The 21,792-nt window shown below is 47.9% G+C and overlaps 4 protein-coding genes across 4 annotated transcripts; all 4 read left to right on the top strand.

Moving 5' to 3' along the window:
* Window positions 1-222: 222 nt before the first annotated feature.
* Window positions 223-3,838, top strand: LOC306955279 (acidic mammalian chitinase-like; the record flags this gene model as incomplete). The annotated part of the gene is made up of 10 exons (XM_079546541.1): window positions 223-268; window positions 830-859; window positions 1,292-1,493; window positions 1,859-1,915; window positions 2,014-2,179; window positions 2,281-2,405; window positions 2,891-2,999; window positions 3,122-3,307; window positions 3,466-3,585; window positions 3,689-3,838. Exons 1-10 carry the CDS (start codon window positions 244-246, stop codon window positions 3,836-3,838), a joined length of 1,170 nt encoding a protein of 389 aa, XP_079402667.1. The 5' UTR covers window positions 223-243.
* Window positions 3,839-7,237: 3,399 nt separating this feature from the next.
* On the top strand, window positions 7,238-11,240 carry LOC306955110 (acidic mammalian chitinase-like; the record flags this gene model as incomplete). Its single annotated transcript, XM_079546345.1, has 11 exons — window positions 7,238-7,262; window positions 7,872-7,901; window positions 8,456-8,657; window positions 9,036-9,092; window positions 9,191-9,356; window positions 9,458-9,582; window positions 9,672-9,795; window positions 9,920-10,105; window positions 10,254-10,373; window positions 10,477-10,618; window positions 10,972-11,240. The coding sequence occupies 11 exons, from the start codon at window positions 7,238-7,240 to the stop codon at window positions 11,238-11,240; spliced, it is 1,446 nt and encodes a 481-aa protein (XP_079402471.1).
* Window positions 11,241-13,845: 2,605 nt separating this feature from the next.
* LOC306955111 (acidic mammalian chitinase-like) lies at window positions 13,846-18,414 on the top strand (the record flags this gene model as incomplete). The annotated part of the gene is given in 13 exon segments (XM_079546346.1): window positions 13,846-13,870; window positions 14,444-14,473; window positions 15,229-15,332; window positions 15,336-15,430; window positions 15,796-15,852; window positions 15,951-16,116; window positions 16,218-16,342; window positions 16,828-16,951; window positions 17,108-17,218; window positions 17,221-17,298; window positions 17,428-17,547; window positions 17,651-17,792; window positions 18,146-18,414. Coding segments are annotated over 13 exon segments (1,446 nt in total).
* A 542-nt stretch (window positions 18,415-18,956) lies between these two features.
* Window positions 18,957-21,451, top strand: CIMAP3 (ciliary microtubule associated protein 3; the record flags this gene model as incomplete). The annotated part of the gene is given in 7 exon segments (XM_079546382.1): window positions 18,957-18,981; window positions 19,298-19,440; window positions 19,779-19,844; window positions 19,848-19,877; window positions 20,435-20,568; window positions 20,853-20,979; window positions 21,383-21,451. Coding segments are annotated over 7 exon segments (594 nt in total).
* Between the last annotated feature and the right edge of the window lie 341 nt (window positions 21,452-21,792).

A 21,792-nucleotide genomic window follows, 5' to 3' on the forward strand; every position in this document is an offset into this window, starting at 1 on the left:
ACCCAGGTTTGGCAGCACCTGCTGCCTCTGGGCAGTGCAAGGTTGAGCAGACATCTACTGTACATAATCGCTGATATTGACACAAAGTCTGTCATGGTAAAGAGAATTTTTAAGAAAGGTAATCTAATCTTGCCCAATAATGCCCAATAATGTTTGGGCATCTTTGTTGACACAAGACTTGCAAGAAGTGAGAGCAGCATATAAAAGTGAGAAAAGTCTGCAGCAGATCAGTTCTGGTCAAAGATGGCCAAGCTCGTTTTGCTTACCGGTAAGTCCTGCTTCAAAACTTCTTCTCTGCCTTTATGACAAGTGCCAGGGCTCTCTTACTCTTATACTGGGGATTAGGAGATACTGCACACTACTATGGAAGGAAAAGATACAACAGGGAATTTCAGGAGGGTTACTGTATTTTTCAGTACAGCTGGGGTATATACTTCATACATTAAAAAACAATGTGGTTCTTTGCTATTTGAAATTTAAGAGAAGTTTTTGACCAAGGTAGGAAACTTCTGGATGGGACTACTTCTATTTCTTTTCTACATTTCCACTTGAAGCTGTTCTAAAAATTGCACCACCTCTAAAACAAACAATCAAGATGATTCAAATTGTTTTGATTGAAGGAAATGTAATGATCACAAACAATAAAGAAATGAGCCTTTTACAATATATGACTTCTCTGCCTTAATCTCCCTTTCGCAGAGTGAAAAGTACCAGCAGTCCCAGTTATGTTAGACTGCCTGCATGTTGGGGTCAGTCCAGTCTTGCACTACAGCTTTGACTTTGCAAACACAAATACTAAAATCCTTTTGTTTTCTTCACTTCTTCAAAGGTCTGGCCCTCCTGCTGAACGCCCAGATAGGTATGTGCTTCACACCCCAAAACTGCTCACCAAACACCTCTTAGCACTGGCACACACAGTCAAGGCAGGCATGCAGCTTATTAGATACACCAACAGCCTTCTCCATCCAGGCACTTCACTGGAGATCTGTTCTATGTCTGTTCTTCCTCACCAAAGGGAGAAAGGTTCAGTTTGGGAAAGAGACACAGCAGCCACAACCACCCTGATTCATGAGTTTCAGGGTACAAACAAAGAAAGAGGGAAATGCTTTATTGACCTTAGGGAGCCAGTTCCCAGAAGGATAACCGGAATCACTTCGCATTCGCTGAACTCTTTTCTCCCAAGCAAACATTGCCCAGTCATTTCTGATGAGATCTAGTTATGATCATTTTTCTTAAGTTACTATCTTCTCTTCAGTGCAGTTCATAACTACCTATCTCTATTTCTCTGCAGGCTCTGCCTATGTGCTGTCATGCTATTTCACCAACTGGGCTCAATACAGGCCTGGCTCGGGGCGCTTCACAGTTGACAACATCGACCCGTGCCTCTGTGACCATCTGATCTACGCCTTCGCTGGGATGTCCAACAATGAGATCACAACCATTGAATGGAATGATGAGACCCTCTACAAATCCTTCAATGGACTGAAAAATCAGTACGTACTGACAGCATCAGGCAACATTTAATCCTGGTTCAGGACCTGCCCATTACACAGCAGCCATTCCCTGCATGGGCAGTGGGGTTCTGAGGAGAGTTGGAGACAGTGATGGCAGATAAGGCTGGCCAGGCTGCCAGCATTGATCCTCTGGGGATGAGGAACATCAGCCCCATCAGTAAGTGCTCCCGACTTACTGCCTGGGTGTCACTCCACAACATCACAGCCTACAAATGCAGCTGCAGCAGCCACTTTGCAGAAAAGCAGGAGCACTGTGCTTCGTGTTGGTCTTTGGTCTGAAGTTAGAAACAGCAATACTAAACCATTCTTTGCAGTGAAACGTGTTCATGTCCTTCCCTTTGCAGGAATGGAAATCTCAAGACCCTCCTGGCAATTGGAGGATGGAATTTTGGGACAGCCAAGTAAGTTCCCACTTCCCACAGCAGCACACTGGAAAGGGAGGGGAAGGGGAAAAGAGGCACCAAGCAAGCCCCAATTCTGCCCTTCTCTGCTTCCCTAGGTTCTCCACAATGGTTTCCACTCCTGAGAACCGCCAGACCTTCATCAACTCCGTCATCAAATTCCTGCGCCAGTACCAATTTGATGGGCTGGACATTGACTGGGAATACCCTGGATCAAGGGGCAGCTCTTCTCAGGACAAAGCTCTCTTCACCGTCCTGGTTCAGGTAGGACACAACAGAAGGCTTTGATCAGGCCCCCCGATCTGCACAGCTCTGACCACAGCCCCACTGGGGTTCACGCTGAGCCGTTTGTGGTCATCCTGCAGGAAATGTTGGCTGCCTTTGAGCAGGAAGCCAAGCAGGTGAACAAGCCCCGTCTCATGATCACGGCTGCTGTTGCTGCAGGACTTTCCAACATTCAGGCTGGCTACCAGATTGCTGAGCTCGGAAAGTGAGTAGCAAACTCTCTGGTATGCTTTCCAGAGCTTCCTTCAAGAGATTTCTTGCAGCACTCCTCCTGCCATTATTGGGCACAGCCCATCCTGAGCATCCCGAGCCTGAGCAGCCCCCACGCTGTTGTGCAGGGCAAGAAGGCCACGCAGGCAGTGCCTGTTTGGGGCAGACATGGATAGCTGAGGGAGGGAAGGGTAACAGCAGGTGGGCTCCAGCCACTCCAAGCCAGCAGACAACATCCCTCAGTTCCCATAACTTCAGCACAAATCCCACCCTGCGCTGTGCTCTGCCTCCCCCCTCTGCAGGAGAAACTTGCCTCAGCCCTTGGAAGGCTTGCTCAAAAGAAATCTCAGAGAAACCAGATTTGGGGAAAGTGTGGGCACAGCCAGGGTTGTTGTGGGTTAAATGGCCAGGTGTGAAGGAACTGTTGGGTCTGCGTGATGGAACTGGCCAGGGTGCAGACACAGCAACCTTTCTCTGCAGGTACTTGGACTACTTTCATGTGATGACTTATGACTTCTACAGCTCTGGGGATGGACAAACAGGGGAGAACAGCCCTCTGTACAGTGGCAATAATGTATACCTCAGTGTTGTAAGTACAATTTGGAAGTCTGCTCACTGACCACTGTGGTTGCTTAGCCAGTGAGATATTTAAGTATTAATCCTAAAGCCTACAAATTGGACACAGAATGAACTAAGATGCTTTTTTAATAGGATTATGCTATGAACTATTGGAAGAGCAATGGCGCTCCAGCTGAGAAACTTCTGGTTGGATTCCCAACCTATGGACATAGTTTCAACCTCCAGAATCCATCCAACACTGCTGTTGGGGCACCAACATCGGGCCCTGGGCCAGCTGGGCCTTACACAAGAGAAGCTGGGTTGCTGGCTTACTATGAGGTATGTGTGTGTGTTCTACCACATCTCTGCAGTCAGGAACAGAAACAAACTTTACACTTCCTAGAAAGGAATTTTATCCCATGGATTCATGGAATATTCCAGCCACCCATTTCTATGGGACAGTTACTAAATTCCCTCTCCCTGCCGTTTCCTCCTAGATCTGCACATTCCTGGACTCTGGGGCCACCCAGGCTTGGGATGCTCCCCAGGATGTGCCCTATGCCTACAAGAGCAGCGAATGGGTTGGCTATGACAACATCAAGAGCTTCAACATCAAGGTACAGTGGGTGGGAGGTGCAGCTGTACTAAGGACAGAGCAGGAGCCCTTCTGCAGTAGCACGTCTTGGGACAAACAGTCATTTCTCCCCTGGCATTGCACAGGTTGACTGGCTGAAGAAGAACAACTATGGCGGTGCTATGGTTTGGGCCCTTGATATGGATGACTTCACTGGCACTTTCTGTAAACAGGGCAGATATCCCCTGATTACCACCCTGAAGACTGCTCTTGGTCTTCAAAGCAGCAGTGAGTAACCTGAGCAGCATGGAGCTTGTTAAAAATATGTCAACAACAAAAAGCTGTGCTTATAGCACCAAGGGACCATGAAAAGACGGAAGGAAATGAGGGAAGGTAGGGATGCTTACTGGAAATATCCACTTTCGGCAAAGAAAAAAGAGGAATTAATAGCAGCCCTGAGGTGAAGGATTTGTGGGTCCCGACAGTGGATGGCTAGATGTGAGCCAAAAGTGTGTGTTTGCAGCCTGGAAGGCCAACAGTATCCTGGGCTGCACGGAAAGAGGGCTGACATCAGGGCAAGGGAGGGGATTTTATCCCTCCACTCTGCTCTTGTGTGTCCCCATCTGCATTACTGCATCCAGGCCTGGGTCCCCAGCACAACTGAGTCATAGAGGTGTTGGAGAGGGTTCAGAGAAGGCCACAAATGATCAGAAACTGGAGCACCTCTCTTATGAAGGACTGAGGGAGCTGGGTTTGTTTAGCATGGAGAAGAGAAGGTTCCAGGGAGACCTCATTGTGGCCTACCAGTACTTAAGGGGAGCATATAAACAGGAGGGACACAGACATTTTGCATGGTCTGATGGTGACAGGACAAGGGGAAACAGTTTTTAAGCTAAGAAAATGGAGATTTATGTTAGATGTTAGAAGGAAATTCTTTACTGGTGGTGAGGCATTGGAAAAGATTGCCCAGAGAAGCTGTGGATGCCCCATCCCTGAAGGAGCTCAAGGACAGGCTGGATGAGGCCCTGGGAAACTTGACTAATGGTAACCTGCCCACAGCAAGGAGTTGGGAACCAGACAATCTTTAAGTTCCCCTCAAACAAAAGCCATTCTACCAATTCATGATTCCATGACTCTGTGATTCTATGAAAATGCTTTCCTGATTTCCTTTCAGGCTGTCTGACCTATTAGCAATCCAGTCCTCAAGCCCTGCAGCTCCTAACACCAGAAGTAGAAGTGGAAACGGTTTTGTGAGCAAGTACTGAAGTAGTAATTCCAGTGGGAGCAGATTCTGTGCTGGTGAAGTGATCCAGACTTATTCAACAAGAGCTTCTACCAATACTTAACATCAAAAATTATTTGCTAAAGTGCCAGGCAGACCTCATGAATGACACCAGCTGCTCCTGCTGCAACTGGGCATGAAGCCACCCATTCTGTGAGAGCAAGCTCTCCCCTCTGAACAAATCCCATGGAATAATAATGGTCAATAAAGTGTTCTGCAAAAGTAAAATGCGTGCTGCTTGGACTCATCTGGCTCGTAATCTTTGTTCTCTCTCAGCACTTACATCCATGCCCAGGGGACGGCCCGAATCCAGAAGTGGCATTTCAACAGCCCTGGACAGGCATTTCCCAGGGCTTCCTTACTTTCCCAGTGGAGCAGTCAGTCAGAGAGGGAAAAACAACAGGAAGAGGGGATGGGGCAGATCATGCTGTGCCATGAGAGAGCGCTCACAGCAAGGTGGCAGCAACAACCAAGAGCCTGGCTCTCCAGAAGCCCTTGTGCAAGGCCTTTCCTTTGGCCTAGGGAGAAAAAAAAAGCATTCTCCTTCTGGAAAAGTTGCCTTCCAAAGACAGCATTCTTCAAAGGTCCTGCAGCTCTTGTGCCTTGGCGCTGAAACAGCTGCAGCGATTCCCCCACCAGTGCAGGAATGAGCATGTACAGTTTACACACACACTCCTGATGTGCCCTGGAGCCCCAGACGTCCACTGCATGGCCTCAGCAATAGGGGAGCCTCATTCCCATACCCCAGGGGAGATCTTTCCTTCTGCTCAGGCATTTTTGTCCTTCCACAATGCAATGTTGTCTTTAAAATGTCAGTTAAACACTTCTGCTCTTGGGATGCAGGAAAGGAGGATCAGATACTCCCTGAAAACAAACCACAGGCCAAGAAGGGCTACATGGTAGAAGCAAGAACCAAGTGTTTCATACCAGAGCCACGCAAAAGAAGAATTTGCTTAAAAATAGCAAAGCCACAGCCTTGCATGCATTCACAGTCTGTTCCCACCACAGACTTGTTTCGATCACACGTGCCTGGGCTGCAGTTCACTCAGGTGCAGCGCTTCAGCTCCACACATCACTTCAGCTCTCCGTGAGAAGCAGAACTGAAATGCTGCAGCAAGTCCCCTGTGGGTGCCTTACATCCAAGGGCACATCAGCCCTCATTGCACCTCAGCACTACTGGCTCTCATTACAGCTGCCTCCAATGTGCAGAAATGAAAAAGAGTCCCTCAAAACTCTTTCATCTCCTGTGCTTATCAGTTGCTCCAGCTTTTTATCTTTACCGGCATTGGAAATAAGCCTATTTTTAGAATCTCAAATCTGTATCAGGAGACCAATGCTTGTAGCTCTGTATCCAGATAAGGGTAAGGGCAGGGTTATCCAAAAGGTACTGTTCCACTTCACTGACCTCTACAGTTCTCCCCAGGACAGCCTTCCGCACTGACCTGCCTAATCTCAGTAGCAAGGGCAGGCAGAACAAAACATATCCAAAGCATTGCCCTGGGTACCCCAGAGTTAACATGGACAGCATGGCTGAGGCCTTCCTGGAATGCAGCACTTGTTAGAGAGCTGGCTGGCAGTCACTGTTAGAAACACCTCACAGGGGGTGGGTGCAAGGCTGTGCCAGTGCCATCCCGCACCCTGGCAAAGCACCAAAGTCAATCATCCACCGTATCTCATCTCACTCCTCCATACTGCACGTCTGCAGCCTAATGAGCTTCTAAGGCAGGTCCGTGGTTTCAGAACAAGTACGTGACACGGACAACTTTGTGGGCATTTTCAGGGCTCCCATTGCAGCAAGTCTTGGCAACCGCCTTGAAATCCACCTTGAACCACCTTCACATCATCTTACCATGAACAAAGCTTCGACTCACAGCAGGGGAAGTGGCACAGGCAAGAGAGAAGTCAGCCCAAAAAGCCCCTGGATCCTGACCAGCCTCCTGCCAACAGCAGTCAGCTCCTGAGCCCTCCGCTGCTGTAGGTCCAAGCTCTACTCAGTCTCACCTCTCCGACCCCCAGCCAAGGAGACCAAACCCTTGTAAAGCACCCAGGTTTGGCAGCACCTGCTGCCTCTGGGCAGACACAATGGCAGCACAAGGTTGAACACTCAGGCATCTACTCTGGTGTAATGCCAATATTGACACAAAGTCTCTAGTGGTAAAGAGAACTTCCAAGAAAAGTCATCTAATCTTGTTCTTCCACTGCTCAGGCAGCATCACAACATGGTGGACCGTGATAACGCTTGGGTCTCCAAACAAAGTGCTGAAGTCTATTGTATTGGTATCTCAATTTTAATGATACTGATCTTTCCCAGCTTGTGCAGTGTTTGGGCATCTTTGTTGACACAAGACTTGCAAGAAGTGAGAGCAGCATATAAAAGTGAGAAAAGTCTGCAGCAGATCAGTTCTGGTCAAAGATGGCCAAGCTCGTTTTGCTTACTGGTAAGTCCTGCTTCAAAACTTCTTCTCTGCCCTTATGACAAGCGCCAGGGCTCTCTCACTTTTCTCTCACTTTTACATCAGGTGATAAAAGAGGGGTTCAATAGAAAACAAGATGTTGCATTTTCTATTTATTCAAAGGAAAATCAATACCGCATTTTCAGGTTGTTTATATGCTGGAGTGCTCTGGTGTTTTCTTCTTCCTTAGATATGCAATTTCTTTATTCAGTTGATTTCTTTAACCAAAACACAACCTTGGACCAAGACGTAACACTCTAGGGATAAAAACTGCCTTGCTAAAGGAGCTATCACTGTCCATATTTGCCTGTAGTCTCTGTTATTTCAGCTATTTTCACAGGAATCATCACCTACTGAAGGAATTAACCAGAGCAGTATAATGAGATCTTAATGACCATAAGCTTTTCTGCACATTCGCTTCCCTCAGAATAAACTGTGACCTCAGACTGAACTTTTGTTGGGTTAATACTGATCTAAAATATTGGCACAGAGCAATTTTATTGTCTGTATGACAGTGTACCTATCAAATGATTTCTGCTTCTTTCAGCACTGATGTTTATTTCAAAGACTAATCCTTCACTTTGATTTTCAAAGGTCTGGCCCTCCTGCTGAACGCCCAGATAGGTATGTGCTTCACACCCCAAAACTGCTCACCAAACACCTTTTAGCACTGGCACACACAGTCAAGGCAGGCATGCAGCTTATTAGATACACCAACAGCCTTCTCCATCCAGGCACTTCACTGGAGATCTGTTCTACGTCTGTTCTTCCTCACCAAAGGGAGAAAGGTTCAATTTGGGAAAGAGACACAGCAGCCACAACCACCCTGATTCATGAGTTTCAGGGTACAAACAAAGAAAGAGGGAAATGCTTTATTGACCTTAGGGAGCCAGTTCCCTAGCTCCTTAGGGAGCCAGAAGGATAACCAGCCCTTCATCACTTTATTTGAAATCCTTAGTCCCAAGCAAACATTGCCCAAACATTTCTGATCAGATTTCATTTATGTCTTCATTTACAGCAAGTGCAGCCCAGGGCAGTGTTGGCTATACTGAGAAGCATGAAAGATGGTTACAGGAAATGTCATGCAGCCAGTTACCTGGTCAGCATACATAACAGGACATCAGCTTCTCCTATTTACTCTCTTCTCCCCCCGCTCCACCTCCTCTATTTCTCTACAGGCTCTGCCTATGTGCTGTCATGCTATTTCACCAACTGGGCTCAATACAGGCCTGGCCTGGGAAAATACATGCCAGACAACATCGACCCGTGCCTCTGTGACCATCTGATCTACGCCTTCGCTGGGATGTCCAACAATGAGATCACAACCATTGAATGGAATGATGAGACCCTCTACAAATCCTTCAATGGACTGAAAAATCAGTACGTACTGACAGCATCACGCAACATGTGTTTTCCCACTCAGGTCCTGCAAATTACTGAGCAGCTGTTCTGTATAAGATGGCAGCTCAACCCACATGCTGAGGGGGCAAAGAAAAAGGGGCAGACAGTGATGGCAGATAAGGCTGGCCAGGCTGCCAGCATTGATCCTCTGGGGATGAGGAACATCAGCCCCATCAGTACCCGACTTACTGCCTGGGTGTCACTCCACGACATCACAGCCTACAAATGCAGCTGCAGCAGCCACTTTGCAGAAAAGCAGGAGCACTGTGCTTCATGTTGTTCTTTGGTCTGAAGTTAGAAACAGCAATACTAAACCATTCTTTGCAGTGAAACGTGTTCATGTCCTTCCCTTTGCAGGAATGGAAATCTCAAGACCCTCCTGGCAATTGGAGGATGGAATTTTGGGACAGCCAAGTAAGTTCCCACTTCCCACAGCAGCACACTGGAAAGGGAGGGGAAGGGGAAAAGAGGCACCAAGCAAGCCCCAATTCTGCCCTTCTCTGCTTCCCTAGGTTCTCCACAATGGTTTCCACTCCTGAGAACCGCCAGACCTTCATCAACTCCGTCATCAAATTCCTGCGCCAGTACCAATTTGATGGGCTGGACATTGACTGGGAATACCCTGGATCAAGGGGCAGCTCTTCTCAGGACAAAGCTCTCTTCACCGTCCTGGTTCAGGTAGGACACAACAGAAGGCTTTGATCAGGCCCCCCGATCTGCACAGCTCTGACCACAGCCCCACTGGGGTTCACGCTGAGCCGTTTGTGGTCATCCTGCAGGAAATGTTGGCTGCCTTTGAGCAGGAAGCCAAGCAGGTGAACAAGCCCCGTCTCATGATCACGGCTGCTGTTGCTGCAGGACTTTCCAACATTCAGGCTGGCTACCAGATTGCTGAGCTCGGAAAGTGAGTAGCAAACTCTCCAATACAGTTTTTATTACTTGAATAGTCTTCCTTCGAGCAATTAAGAGAAATTGTGCCATTAAAACTATCAGGTACTTGGACTATTTCCATGTGATGACTTATGATTTCCATGGCTCCTGGGATGGAGAAACAGGGGAGAACAGCCCTCTGTACAAAGGCCCCGCTGACACTGGTGACCTCATCTACTTCAACGTTGTAAGTACAGTTTAGTAATCTCTCCCACAGATTGCTGTAATTGCACCAACAGTAAGAGGTTTAAGAATTCACCCTACAACCTAAAATTCAGGGCACAAGTTTAACAAGGATGCCTTTTTTTTAGGATTATGCTATGAACTATTGGAAGAGCAATGGCGCTCCAGCTGAGAAACTCCTGGTTGGATTCCCAACCTATGGACATAGCTACATCCTCAAGAATCCTTCCAACACTGCTGTTGGGGCACCAACATCGGGCCCTGGGCCAGCTGGGCCTTACACAAGGCAGTCTGGTTTCTTAGCTTACTATGAGGTATGTGTGTTTCATCACATCTGGGCAGCCAAGTATGGTCTCAAAACTTCCTAGAAAGGAATTTTATCCCATGGATTCATGGAATATTCCAGCCACCCATTTCTATGGGACAGTTACTAAATTCCCTCTCCCTGCCGTTTCCTCCTAGATCTGCACATTCCTGGACTCTGGGGCCACCCAGGCTTGGGATGCTCCCCAGGATGTGCCCTATGCCTACAAGAGCAGCGAATGGGTTGGCTATGACAACATCAAGAGCTTCAACATCAAGGTACAGTGGGTGGGAGGTGCAGCTGTACTAAGGACAGAGCAGGAGCCCTTCTGCAGTAGCACGTCTTGGGACAAACAGTCATTTCTCCCCTGGCATTGCACAGGTTGACTGGCTGAAGAAGAACAACTATGGCGGTGCTATGGTTTGGGCCCTTGATATGGATGACTTCACTGGCACTTTCTGTAAACAGGGCAGATATCCCCTGATTACCACCCTGAAGACTGCTCTTGGTCTTCAAAGCAGCAGTGAGTAACCTGAGTGGTGGGGCTTGCTTGCAGGGGATCCCCTAGCTTGCTGCTGGTGCAGAGCTTCAGAAGCCCATGAACTTTCACTTGTAAGGCCTTGGTGGACACACTTCTTTTGTGGAAACCACAGCAGGAGATTGTGCTGGAAACATCCCTTTACTCTACGTCCCCAGGGATGAAAGTGTGAGATTGGAACTTACGTGTGGGTCCCGATTTTTCAAAGGCCAACAGTGAACCCAGCCAGACTTTGAGGGGGACAAAGTTTAGTCGCTCTTCTGCTGATGCCAGCAGCAGAAAAGGAGAGCTGAGAAACTGCCTACAATAAAATCAGCTTTTTCCTGCTCTTCTCGCAGGCTGTGTGCCCACAACGCCCAGTCCTACCACCACCGCAGTTCTCTGTAATACGCAAGGAAGTAAAAGCGGGAGTGAGAGTGGCAGCTCCGGCAGCAATCCCGACAGCTCAGGTGGGAGTGGATTCTGTGCTGGCAAGGCCAACGGCATCTACGCAGATCCAACCAACAAGAGCAAATTCTACAACTGCAATAATGGCGAAACCTTCACGCAGTCGTGCCAGGCTGGTCTCGTCTTTGATTCCAGCTGCTCCTGCTGCAACTGGGCATGAAGCCACCCATTCTGTGAGAGCAAGCTCTCCCCTCTGAACAAATCCCATGGAATAATAATGGTCAATAAAGTGTTCTGCAAAAGTAAAATGCGTGCTGCTTGGACTCATCTGGCTCGTAATCTTTGTTCTCTCTCAGCGCTTACATCCATGCCCAGGGGACGGCCCGAATCCAGAAGTGGCATTTCAACAGCCCTGGACAGGCATTTCCCAGGGCTTCCTTACTTTCCCAGTGGAGCAGTCAGTCAGAGAGGGAAAAACAACAGGAAGAGGGGACGGGGCAGATCATGCTGTGCCATGAGAGAGCGCTCACAGCAAGGTGGCAGCAACAACCAAGAGCCTGGCTCTCCAGAAGCCCTTGTGCAAGGCCTTTCCTTTGGCCTAGGGAGAAAAAAAAAGCATTCTCCTTCTGGAAAAGTTGCCTTCCAAAGACAGCATTCTTCAAAGGTCCTGCAGCTCTTGTGCCTTGGCGCTGAAACAGCTGCAGCGATTCCCCCACCAGTGCAGGAATGAGCATGTACAGTTTACACACACACTCCTGATGTGCCCTGGAGCCCCAGACGTCCACTGCATGGCCTCAGCAATAGGGGAGCCTCATTCCCATTGCAACAGGTGAAAGCATGGATCACAACACTATTCTTCCTTTTCTTACAACTAAGATTTATTTAAAAGATGCATATTTAGAGAAAAGACTTAAGTGTTGCTGATCAGGCACTTCTGCATTTCCCCTGATGCAAATGGTGTTGAAAAATGCTTTTGAGCCACAAGGAAGGAGCATCAGATGCTTCCTGAAGACAAATGACAGAGCAGAAAAGGCTATGTGATTGGAGCAAGAGAAGAACAGCGTTTCATCTGAGAGTTAAGGTATGACCAGCAGATTTCAAAGTGCCAGAGCCGCATCTTGGCAAGAATGTGGAGGTTCTTAAGGCATTTTGGTCTCACTTTCAGTGGTCACGAAAGTTTTTCAGAGAAACAGACTGGGAAGCAGAGAGAGATAGAAAAGCAGTCAGCTTTTCAGTACTGCTGGGTTAGCAGACTGGAAAAAAAAAAAAACTAACAAAAAAACAACCAGAAACCATCCTTAGTATACAGGGAAGTTGTAGATCTCCCCGTGCATAACCTTGTGCACAGAAAATTCTAGGCTATGCCCAGACACTGATGACTGCATGAGCTCTAACAGCGTAGACACAAGATATACATGTGCAGCTTTTGACTGTGTAGATATATTAAGGGTAAATTACCAAGGGAAAAGTCCCAAGGAATTTCTAAGAAAATCACTTCACACTAAGGAGGACCAGACTGGCAACAGATTTTCTCTGAGGTGGTACAACATTGCCTGTCTGCATTGAGGAAACTAAGAGCAGCAGCTGAAGACAAGCATTACTCTCCCCAGGTTTTCATTTGCTTCTGACATCCAGAACTTAAATTCTGAATGCATTTATACAAGCTCAACAGCAAATATGACCTAAAGCAATTTTACTTCACATAGAAATACAAAGCCAGATCTATCATGCATATAGACAGTGCTCATATACCCAGCATATGCCTCTGCACTGCAAACATGGCACATGGCCACGGAACATTTCCATCAGCACAAATGCCAGTATTGGCTGCCAGCTCGAACCACCCTGTATCAGGAGACTGATAACTATATCTCTGTATTCAGATGAGGGTAAAGGCAGGGTTATCCAAAAGGTACTGTTCCACTTCACTGACCTCTACAGTTCTCCCCAGGACAGCCTTCCACACTGACCTGCCTAATCTCAGTAGCAAGGGCAGGCAGAACAAAACATATCCAAAGCATTGCCCTGGGTACCCCAGAGTTAACATGGACAGCATGGCTGAGGCCTTCCTGGAATGCAGCACTTGTTAGAGAGCTGGCTGGCAGTCACTGTTAGAAACACCTCACAGGGGGTGGGTGCAAGGCTGTGCCAGTGCCATCCCGCACCCTGGCAAAGCACCAAAGTCAATCATCCACCGTATCTCATCTCACTCCTCCATACTGCACGTCTGCAGCCTAATGAGCTTCTAAGGCAGGTCCGTGGTTTCAGAACAAGTACGTGACACGGACAACTTTGTGGGCATTTTCAGGGCTCCCATTGCAGCAAGTCTTGGCAACCGCCTTGAAATCCACCTTGAACCACCTTCACATCATCTTACCATGAACAAAGCTTCGACTCACAGCAGGGGAAGTGGCACAGGCAAGAGAGAAGTCAGCCCAAAAAGCCCCTGGATCCTGACCAGCCTCCTGCCAACAGCAGTCAGCTCCTGAGCCCTCCGCTGCTGTAGGTCCAAGCTCTACTCAGTCTCACCTCTCCGACCCCCAGCCAAGGAGACCAAACCCTTGTAAAGCACCCAGGTTTGGCAGCACCTGCTGCCTCTGGGCAGACACAATGGCAGCACAAGGTTGAGCAGACATCTACTGTACATGATCGCTGATATCGACGCAAAGTCTGTCGTGGTAAAGAGAATTTTTAAGAAAGGTAATCTAATCTTGCCCAATAATGCCCAATAATGTTTGGGCATCTTTGTTGACACAAGACTTGCAAGAAGTGAGAGCAGCATATAAAAGTGAGAAAAGTCTGCAGCAGATCAGTTCTGGTCAAAGATGGCCAAGCTCATTTTGCTTACTGGTAAGTCCTGCTTCAAAACTTCTTCTCTGCCTTTATGACAAGTGCCAGGGCTCTCTCACTTTTACACCAGGTGATAGAAGAGAGATGCTATGGCACTCAAGATATTGCACACTCCTTTCAAAGGAAAAAAATATAACAGTAGCTTTCAGGATGGATTGTAGATTTTTCAGTATGGCTGAGAAGATACTTTATGCATTTACAATCAATATGGTTCATTGTTATTTGAAATTGGCATTTTCTTTTTGAACAAAGCAAAGGAAAAAACCACAAAATCTCAAAATTTTCTATGTGTGCTATCCAGCTTCTTTTCTATGCTTCTACATGAAATTGTTCCACAAATTGTACCCATTTCCAAATGAACACTCAGCAGACATGTGCTGAACAATCCATGTTACTCAAGGAAACAAAACGATCACAAACAAATTCAATTTCATATTTTAGTGGCACATGACTTCTTTACCACAGTTTCCCCTTTCCTCAAAGTGACCTGGGGCACAAGTTACATTGGGTTCAGCCCAGTTGTGCCTTGCATTTCTCAGTTCAAGGACTAATCCTACATTTTTTTCTTCAAAGGTCTGGCCCTCCTGCTGAATGCCCAGATAGGTACGTGCTCTACCAAATGTTTTTCAGCATCTGTACCTGGAATGGACTCACTGGCTAACTCTTTTACAAGACAGGGAGGACTCAAAGGCTGCTTAGCACTCAGCAGTTGTGTCTCTGCAGACAGCGCTTCAATGAAGCATGGAGTGCATGAAGTGTAAATATGCTGCTTGCCTTCACACAAGTTTCCCCTTAGTCCCTTCCTGCTCAGCTTTAATGAAGTCTGAGTGCAGCCATTCTGTGGCTATGCAGAAAGGCTGTGCTTGACTTTCACAGACAGGTGAAGAAAGCAGTACAGCAGACACAAAAACAACCTTCCTCATTCTGAGTGCCTCACTGGAGATCCATTCTGCCTCTGTTCTTCCTCACCTGGCAGCAAGGGAGAAAGACTGAGTTTAGGGAAGAGACTCAGCAGCCATAACATCCCTGATTCATACTGATCAATCAGTATGCAAGAGGCTCCTAGGTAGACTTGTTTATGGAAACAAAGAAGGAAAGAAATGAATTATGATTTTGCTGAGACGGCTCACAACCAACCAGTCCCATTTCCCTTTCTCTGAACTCTTGTCTGCAAGGAAGTATTGCCCAGTCATTTCAGATCAGATTTCACATAGGTCGCAAGCCAGTGCTGGATGACTGAGTGGTACAAAGGGTGGTAAGAAGAAATAACACACATGGACAGCGTGCACGTCCAACAGCATTTGGAACACATTCTCTCTGTATTCTTCCCTCACTATCCCATTTCTATTTCCCTGCAGGCACTGCCTACGTGCTGTCATGCTATTTCACCAACTGGGCTCAATACAGATCGGGCCTGGGAAGTTTCATGCCTGATAACATCGACCCTTGCCCGTGCACTCACTAGCTGTACGCCTTTGCTGGGATGTCCAACAATGAGATCACAACCATTGAATGGAATGATGAGACCCTCTACAAATCCTTCAATGGACTGAAAAATCAGTACGTACTGACAGCATCAGGCAACATTTAATCCTGGTTCAGGACCTGCCCATTACACAGCAGCCATTCCCTGCATGGGCAGTGGGGTTCTGAGGAGAGTTGGAGACAGTGATGGCAGATAAGGCTGGCCAGGCTGCCAGCATTGATCCTCTGGGGATGAGGAACATCAGCCCCATCAGTAAGTGCTCCCGACTTACTGCCTGGGTGTCACTCCACAACATCACAGCCTACAAATGCAGCTGCAGCAGCCACTTTGCAGAAAAGCAGGAGCACTGTGCTTCGTGTTGGTCTTTGGTCTGAAGTTAGAAACAGCAATACTAAACCATTCTTTGCAGTGAAACGTGTTCATGTCCTTCCCTTTGCAGGAATGGAAATCTCAAGACCCTCCTGGCAATTGGAGGATGGAATTTTGGGACAGCCAAGTAAGTTCCCACTTCCCACAGCAGCACACTGGAAAGGGAGGGGAAGGGGAAAAGAGGCACCAAGCAAGCCCCAATTCTGCCCTTCTCTGCTTCCCTAGGTTCTCCACAATGGTTTCCACTCCTGAGAACCGCCAGACCTTCATCAACTCCGTCATCAAATTCCTGCGCCAGTACCAATTTGATGGGCTGGACATTGACTGGGAATACCCTGGATCAAGGGGCAGCTCTTCTCAGGACAAAGCTCTCTTCACCGTCCTGGTTCAGGTAGGACACAACAGAAGGCTTTGATCAGGCCCCCCGATCTGCACAGCTCTGACCACAGCCCCACTGGGGTTCACGCTGAGCCGTTTGTGGTCATCCTGCAGGAAATGTTGGCTGCCTTTGAGCAGGAAGCCAAGCAGGTGAACAAGCCCCGTCTCATGATCACGGCTGCTGTTGCTGCAGGACTTTCCAACATTCAGGCTGGCTACCAGATTGCTGAGCTCGGAAAGTGAGTAGCAAACTCTCTGGTATGCTTTCCAGAGCTTCCTTCAAGAGATTTCTTGCAGCACTCCTCCTGCCATTATTGGGCACAGCCCATCCTGAGCATCCCGAGCCTGAGCAGCCCCCACGCTGTTGTGCAGGGCAAGAAGGCCACGCAGGCAGTGCCTGTTTGGGGCAGACATGGATAGCTGAGGGAGGGAAGGGTAACAGCAGGTGGGCTCCAGCCACTCCAAGCCAGCAGACAACATCCCTCAGTTCCCATAACTTCAGCACAAATCCCACCCTGCGCTGTGCTCTGCCTCCCCCCTCTGCAGGAGAAACTTGCCTCAGCCCTTGGAAGGCTTGCTCAAAAGAAATCTCAGAGAAACCAGATTTGGGGAAAGTGTGGGCACAGCCAGGGTTGTTGTGGGTTAAATGGCCAGGTGTGAAGGAACTGTTGGGTCTGCGTGATGGAACTGGCCAGGGTGCAGACACAGCAACCTTTCTCTGCAGGTACTTGGACTACTTTCATGTGATGACTTATGATTTCCATGTCTCCTGGGATACACAAACAGGGGAGAACAGCCCTCTATACCAAGGCCCAAGTGACACTGGTGACAGTATCTATTTAAATGTTGTTAATGTAATTTAGGAGCCTGTGTAAGAAAGCTTAGCACTGTGGTCAGAGCAGTGACAATAATGCAAGAATTCACCATGCTGTCTACCAAACCTTGCACAGACTGTAATTCAGGGGGGTTTTTTTGTTTGTTTTGTTTTGTTTTGTTTTTAACAGGATTATGCTATGAATTACTGGAAAAGCAATGGTGCCCCAGCTGAGAAACTAGTTGTGGGATTCCCAGCCTATGGAAACACCTTCAGACTGCAAAACCCATCCAATCATGGACCCATCTCGGAGCTCCGACTTCAGGACCAGGACCTGCTGGACCTTACACTCAGGAGGCTGGGACGCTGGCTTACTATGAGGTGTGTATAATATCACTTTTGTGATACTGCTTCAAATAATTTCATAGAAAGGATTCATGCAAGTTTCTGAATGGCTGCTGCACGCAGCATGATACTCAACAAAATTCCCTCTTCTCCCTTTCTCCCCAGATCTGCACATTACGGAATTCTGGAGGCACACAAGTTTGGGATGCTCCCCAGGATGTGCCCTATGCCTACAAGAGCAGCGAATGGGTTGGCTATGACAACATCAAGAGCTTCAACATCAAGGTACAGTGGGTGGGAGGTGCAGCTGTACTAAGGACAGAGCAGGAGCCCTTCTGCAGTAGCACGTCTTGGGACAAACAGTCATTTCTCCCCTGGCATTGCACAGGTTGACTGGCTGAAGAAGAACAACTATGGCGGTGCTATGGTTTGGGCCCTTGATATAGATGACTTCACTGGCACTTTCTGTAAACAGGGCAGATATCCCCTGATTACCACCCTGAAGACTGCTCTTGGTCTTCAAAGCAGCAGTGAGTAACCTGAGTGGTGGGGCTTGCTTGCAGGGGATCCCCTAGCTTGCTGCTGGTGCAGAGCTTCAGAAGCCCATGAACTTTCACTTGTAAGGCCTTGGTGGACACACTTCTTTTGTGGAAACCACAGCAGGAGATTGTGCTGGAAACATCCCTTTACTCTACGTCCCCAGGGATGAAAGTGTGAGATTGGAACTTACGTGTGGGTCCCGATTTTTCAAAGGCCAACAGTGAACCCAGCCAGACTTTGAGGGGGACAAAGTTTAGTCGCTCTTCTGCTGATGCCAGCAGCAGAAAAGGAGAGCTGAGAAACTGCCTACAATAAAATCAGCTTTTTCCTGCTCTTCTCGCAGGCTGTGTGCCCACAACGCCCAGTCCTACCACCACCGCAGTTCTCTGTAATACGCAAGGAAGTAAAAGCGGGAGTGAGAGTGGCAGCTCCGGCAGCAATCCCGACAGCTCAGGTGGGAGTGGATTCTGTGCTGGCAAGGCCAACGGCATCTACGCAGATCCAACCAACAAGAGCAAATTCTACAACTGCAATAATGGCGAAACCTTCACGCAGTCGTGCCAGGCTGGTCTCGTCTTTGATTCCAGCTGCTCCTGCTGCAACTGGGCATGAAGCCACCCATTCTGTGAGAGCAAGCTCTCCCCTCTGAACAAATCCCATGGAATAATAATGGTCAATAAAGTGTTCTGCAAAAGTAAAATGCGTGCTGCTTGGACTCATCTTGCCTGTAATATTTTGATGCTCCCTGGTTCTCAGTTTTTACACTTGTGCTGAGGGATGGGCTCAAATCCCGAAGGTAGAATTAATTCCAGTATCTTTTTCCAGCAATTTCTTACTATCTTATCATGACAGCCAGACACAGGGAAAAAGACAGGGAGCAGATGACACGGGAGATTGCTATGTCTGAAAACACACAGTGAAGGGTCCTGACAGCATGCTCTATGGACTGCTTTGCCAGAGTCTGAATTTCACCGTGCAAACTGCAACTCCTGGGAGCACGAGTAAGCACAGTGTGATCCCCAGGGCTTTTATCAAAGCTGCTCCTTTTCCTGCACGCTTCAAGAGCTCCTATTGCCAGTATTTCCTCCAGCACCCCTCCCCGTATCCATAGCAACTGCAGTACACAGAGTTCCGTAAGTGCCTGATGTGGCAGCATGTGTGCAGAGTGGCAGCCCAGAGGTGAGCTGTGTGAGGTGTGCACAGCATGGGGGGCTGCGAGCATGGGCTCTGCATCTCCGACAGCACCAGGATCCCCTGGCAGTCTTTCCTGTGACTGGGCTGCTATGCACCTCCTTGCCCAGGCTGGGGAAAAAGAAGTCTTTGTGGCAGCAGGGAGTCATTCAAAGAGCAGGCCCTGCCAGGACATCCAGGGGCAGCTGAGAGATACGGCCCACCTCAGGAAGCAGCAGACACCTGAGGAGGAAGAAGAGCAGCGAGTGGTCAAATCCTCATGGGTGAATCACACTGATCGCAGTTCCCTCTCCTGGTTTTACAGATGTGCAGAAACAAATTTGCCTTGGGTCACGCCAAGATCAAAAAATGTTCCCTCTCCACCTTGCTCCAAACGGGATGGAAACCCAGCTAGCAGCCATCAGGGGAAACCGCTTCCTAGGGCCAGGCGGCTACTGGAGTCAGGAGGTAAGTTTGTTTTTTATTCTCAGAGCTTTTCCTTCACAAAAGACATATGCTATAGGAGCAGTAGTAAGGAGTAAGTGATAAGTAACAGGTAATAAGAGCATGGCCAGCCAGCCACAGCGTACTCCGTGCCTGCCCTGTAAAGCCATTGTATAAATCTGCATATATATAAAAAAAATACATTTATCTCCTAGAAAAGTTACCGTCTAAATTAACCAGTCCTCAAAGCTCCAGCTGTGCTAATACTCTAAATTAGTGAGAAATTAAAGGAACGATGTCTGCTGCCCAGGAACTTCTCCTATTCCGTTGATGCAAACAATGCTTCTGCTTTTTAACCGCAGGAAAGCAGCTTCAGGTACTCCTTTGGAACAAAACCACTGAGCATGAAAGGTTACGTGATAGGAGCCTGAACGGCCCGGCAATTCGTACCAGAGCCTTGGGTAAGAAAAGGATGCTTCAGAGAGGCAGTGCCACAGCTCTGAAAGAATGTGTAGGCTGATCCTACCATAGACTGTAAGCTATGAACATGTGCTGGGCCTGCCTCCAGCTGAAAGTAATGGTGGTCAGAGATCTCCCCATGCCTAGCTTTGTCGCAAGCACTGAGGCTAGAAATCAATCACCAATTATGGGAGCTCTGGAAACATGGATGCGTGCTTTTGTATACGTATTCCTTTGGATCTCTCTCACACACACCTAGATGTGCATACTGAGGCAAATCAGGAAGGGAGCTCAAGTTGTACTGACTGAACAGTGCTAGTTTAGCGACCCAGCTTCTGAAGATTAACACTGTATCAGGAGAGATGTCACAGGATATGCTGGGTAAACAGCAGGGAGCACAGATCTGCTCTGCTCTTCTTGTGCTATCAGGGTAGCCAGGGCATGCATTGAACAGCAGGTCTGCAGTGCCTAGCCAGCTGGCATTAAACACTCTGATTCAAAGCATTCAGAAATGGCTTGCAGAACAAAATCTTCTGTACTGATTTTTTTTCTCTTGCAGACGGCGACTCCCAGACCAGGAACATACCAGCCATTCTGCAATAAGGAGAGAAAACGCCAGTCTAACTATGCTCCATTTTCCTCTAAGACACCACGATTTCCTGATAAATCTCCAAAGAAAGAACTTTTCCCTGGGTAATATGACTCATTTTCTTACTCTTCTAATAAAAAGGAGTACTAGAGGAGAGAAATACTGACACAGAAATAGAAGATATGTAACGAGTTCCCAGTAGTGCTTTGTTTCTTTTTTTTTTTAATTATCTTCAAAAGGCTCCTTTGCTTCAGTCTTCAACCTATGATGACTAGAAGACCACAAAATGCATTTTTCCCATAGGTCAAAGCAGGTCTGGTTAATTCTCATATTGCAAACATCACACACCAGATCTAGAAATGAGATATTTTGTTTCTGTTTTCTTTAGACCTGGAACTTATGATGCAGACAAGCGATTACACAAGAAGATCACTTGGCCAATGAAGTTTGGGTCTCCAGATTGGTCTTTAGTGCCAATGCCAGCGAAGAGGATGCTAAAAATGGAAGTTCAGAAGGTATGGACAGGGATGAGGGAATGCTATTCCCAGCTTAATACTTCTCACAGAGGAAATCAGATGATTACTTAAGCACTGTCTTTTGCCATCCTCTCCTCTCTGGCCTGCTCGGTGTGGAGCTGTACCAGCTTAGGGAGTGAGACACAAAGTGAGCTGCTGTCAGAAAACGCCAGTTTGCAAAATCAGCTACAGTCCTTCAAAAACACTTTGAGTAGGGAGTTTGCTCTAGAAGTAAGTTTCCATCTACAAAGTGAGAAGACCGGAGCCCAGATTTCTTTCTCTGCACAGCTCTGCTGGAAAAACTTTCCAGTTTGAAACACTGAGAGTCAGGAAAACCAGCTGGTGAACCAGCCTGCAGTGCTCAACACCACTCCGTGTCTTCCTGTGCTCTCTTTTCTTTCAGCTGATCGTGGACAGAGAATTCAGGAAGTATCGGAACCGCGTGGCCTACCTGAGTTTGTATGAGAGCTGAACAGCCATGCATCCTGTGCATGCCTGCCATGGGCACGTCTGCCTGCAATACTCTGCCTCCTCAAATAAAACCTGTTCAAAGCCGCATTTCTTCGATTAGTTTTGATTACCTGATCTGGCACCTAGTCTCTCCTGGCTCTGCGGGTGTTTGGCATCGCTGGGGCCAGCGTTCAGCACTGCTTCCCTCAGCTCCTGGTCCAGGCGTGGGGGCAGCCATCTTGGGCAGGTTGCCATGGAGACACATCATGGCGCTGCACTCCCCAGCATGGTTTCCCCCGCCACAGGGGGCTTTACCCCCATATCCAGCCCTTGATGGCATCAGAAAGGAACACAGTTAACTCC

This window comes from Tetrao urogallus (genome assembly GCF_951394365.1).
Source record: "Tetrao urogallus genome assembly, chromosome: 24".
In the NCBI taxonomy this organism is placed as follows: domain Eukaryota; kingdom Metazoa; phylum Chordata; class Aves; order Galliformes; family Phasianidae; genus Tetrao; species Tetrao urogallus.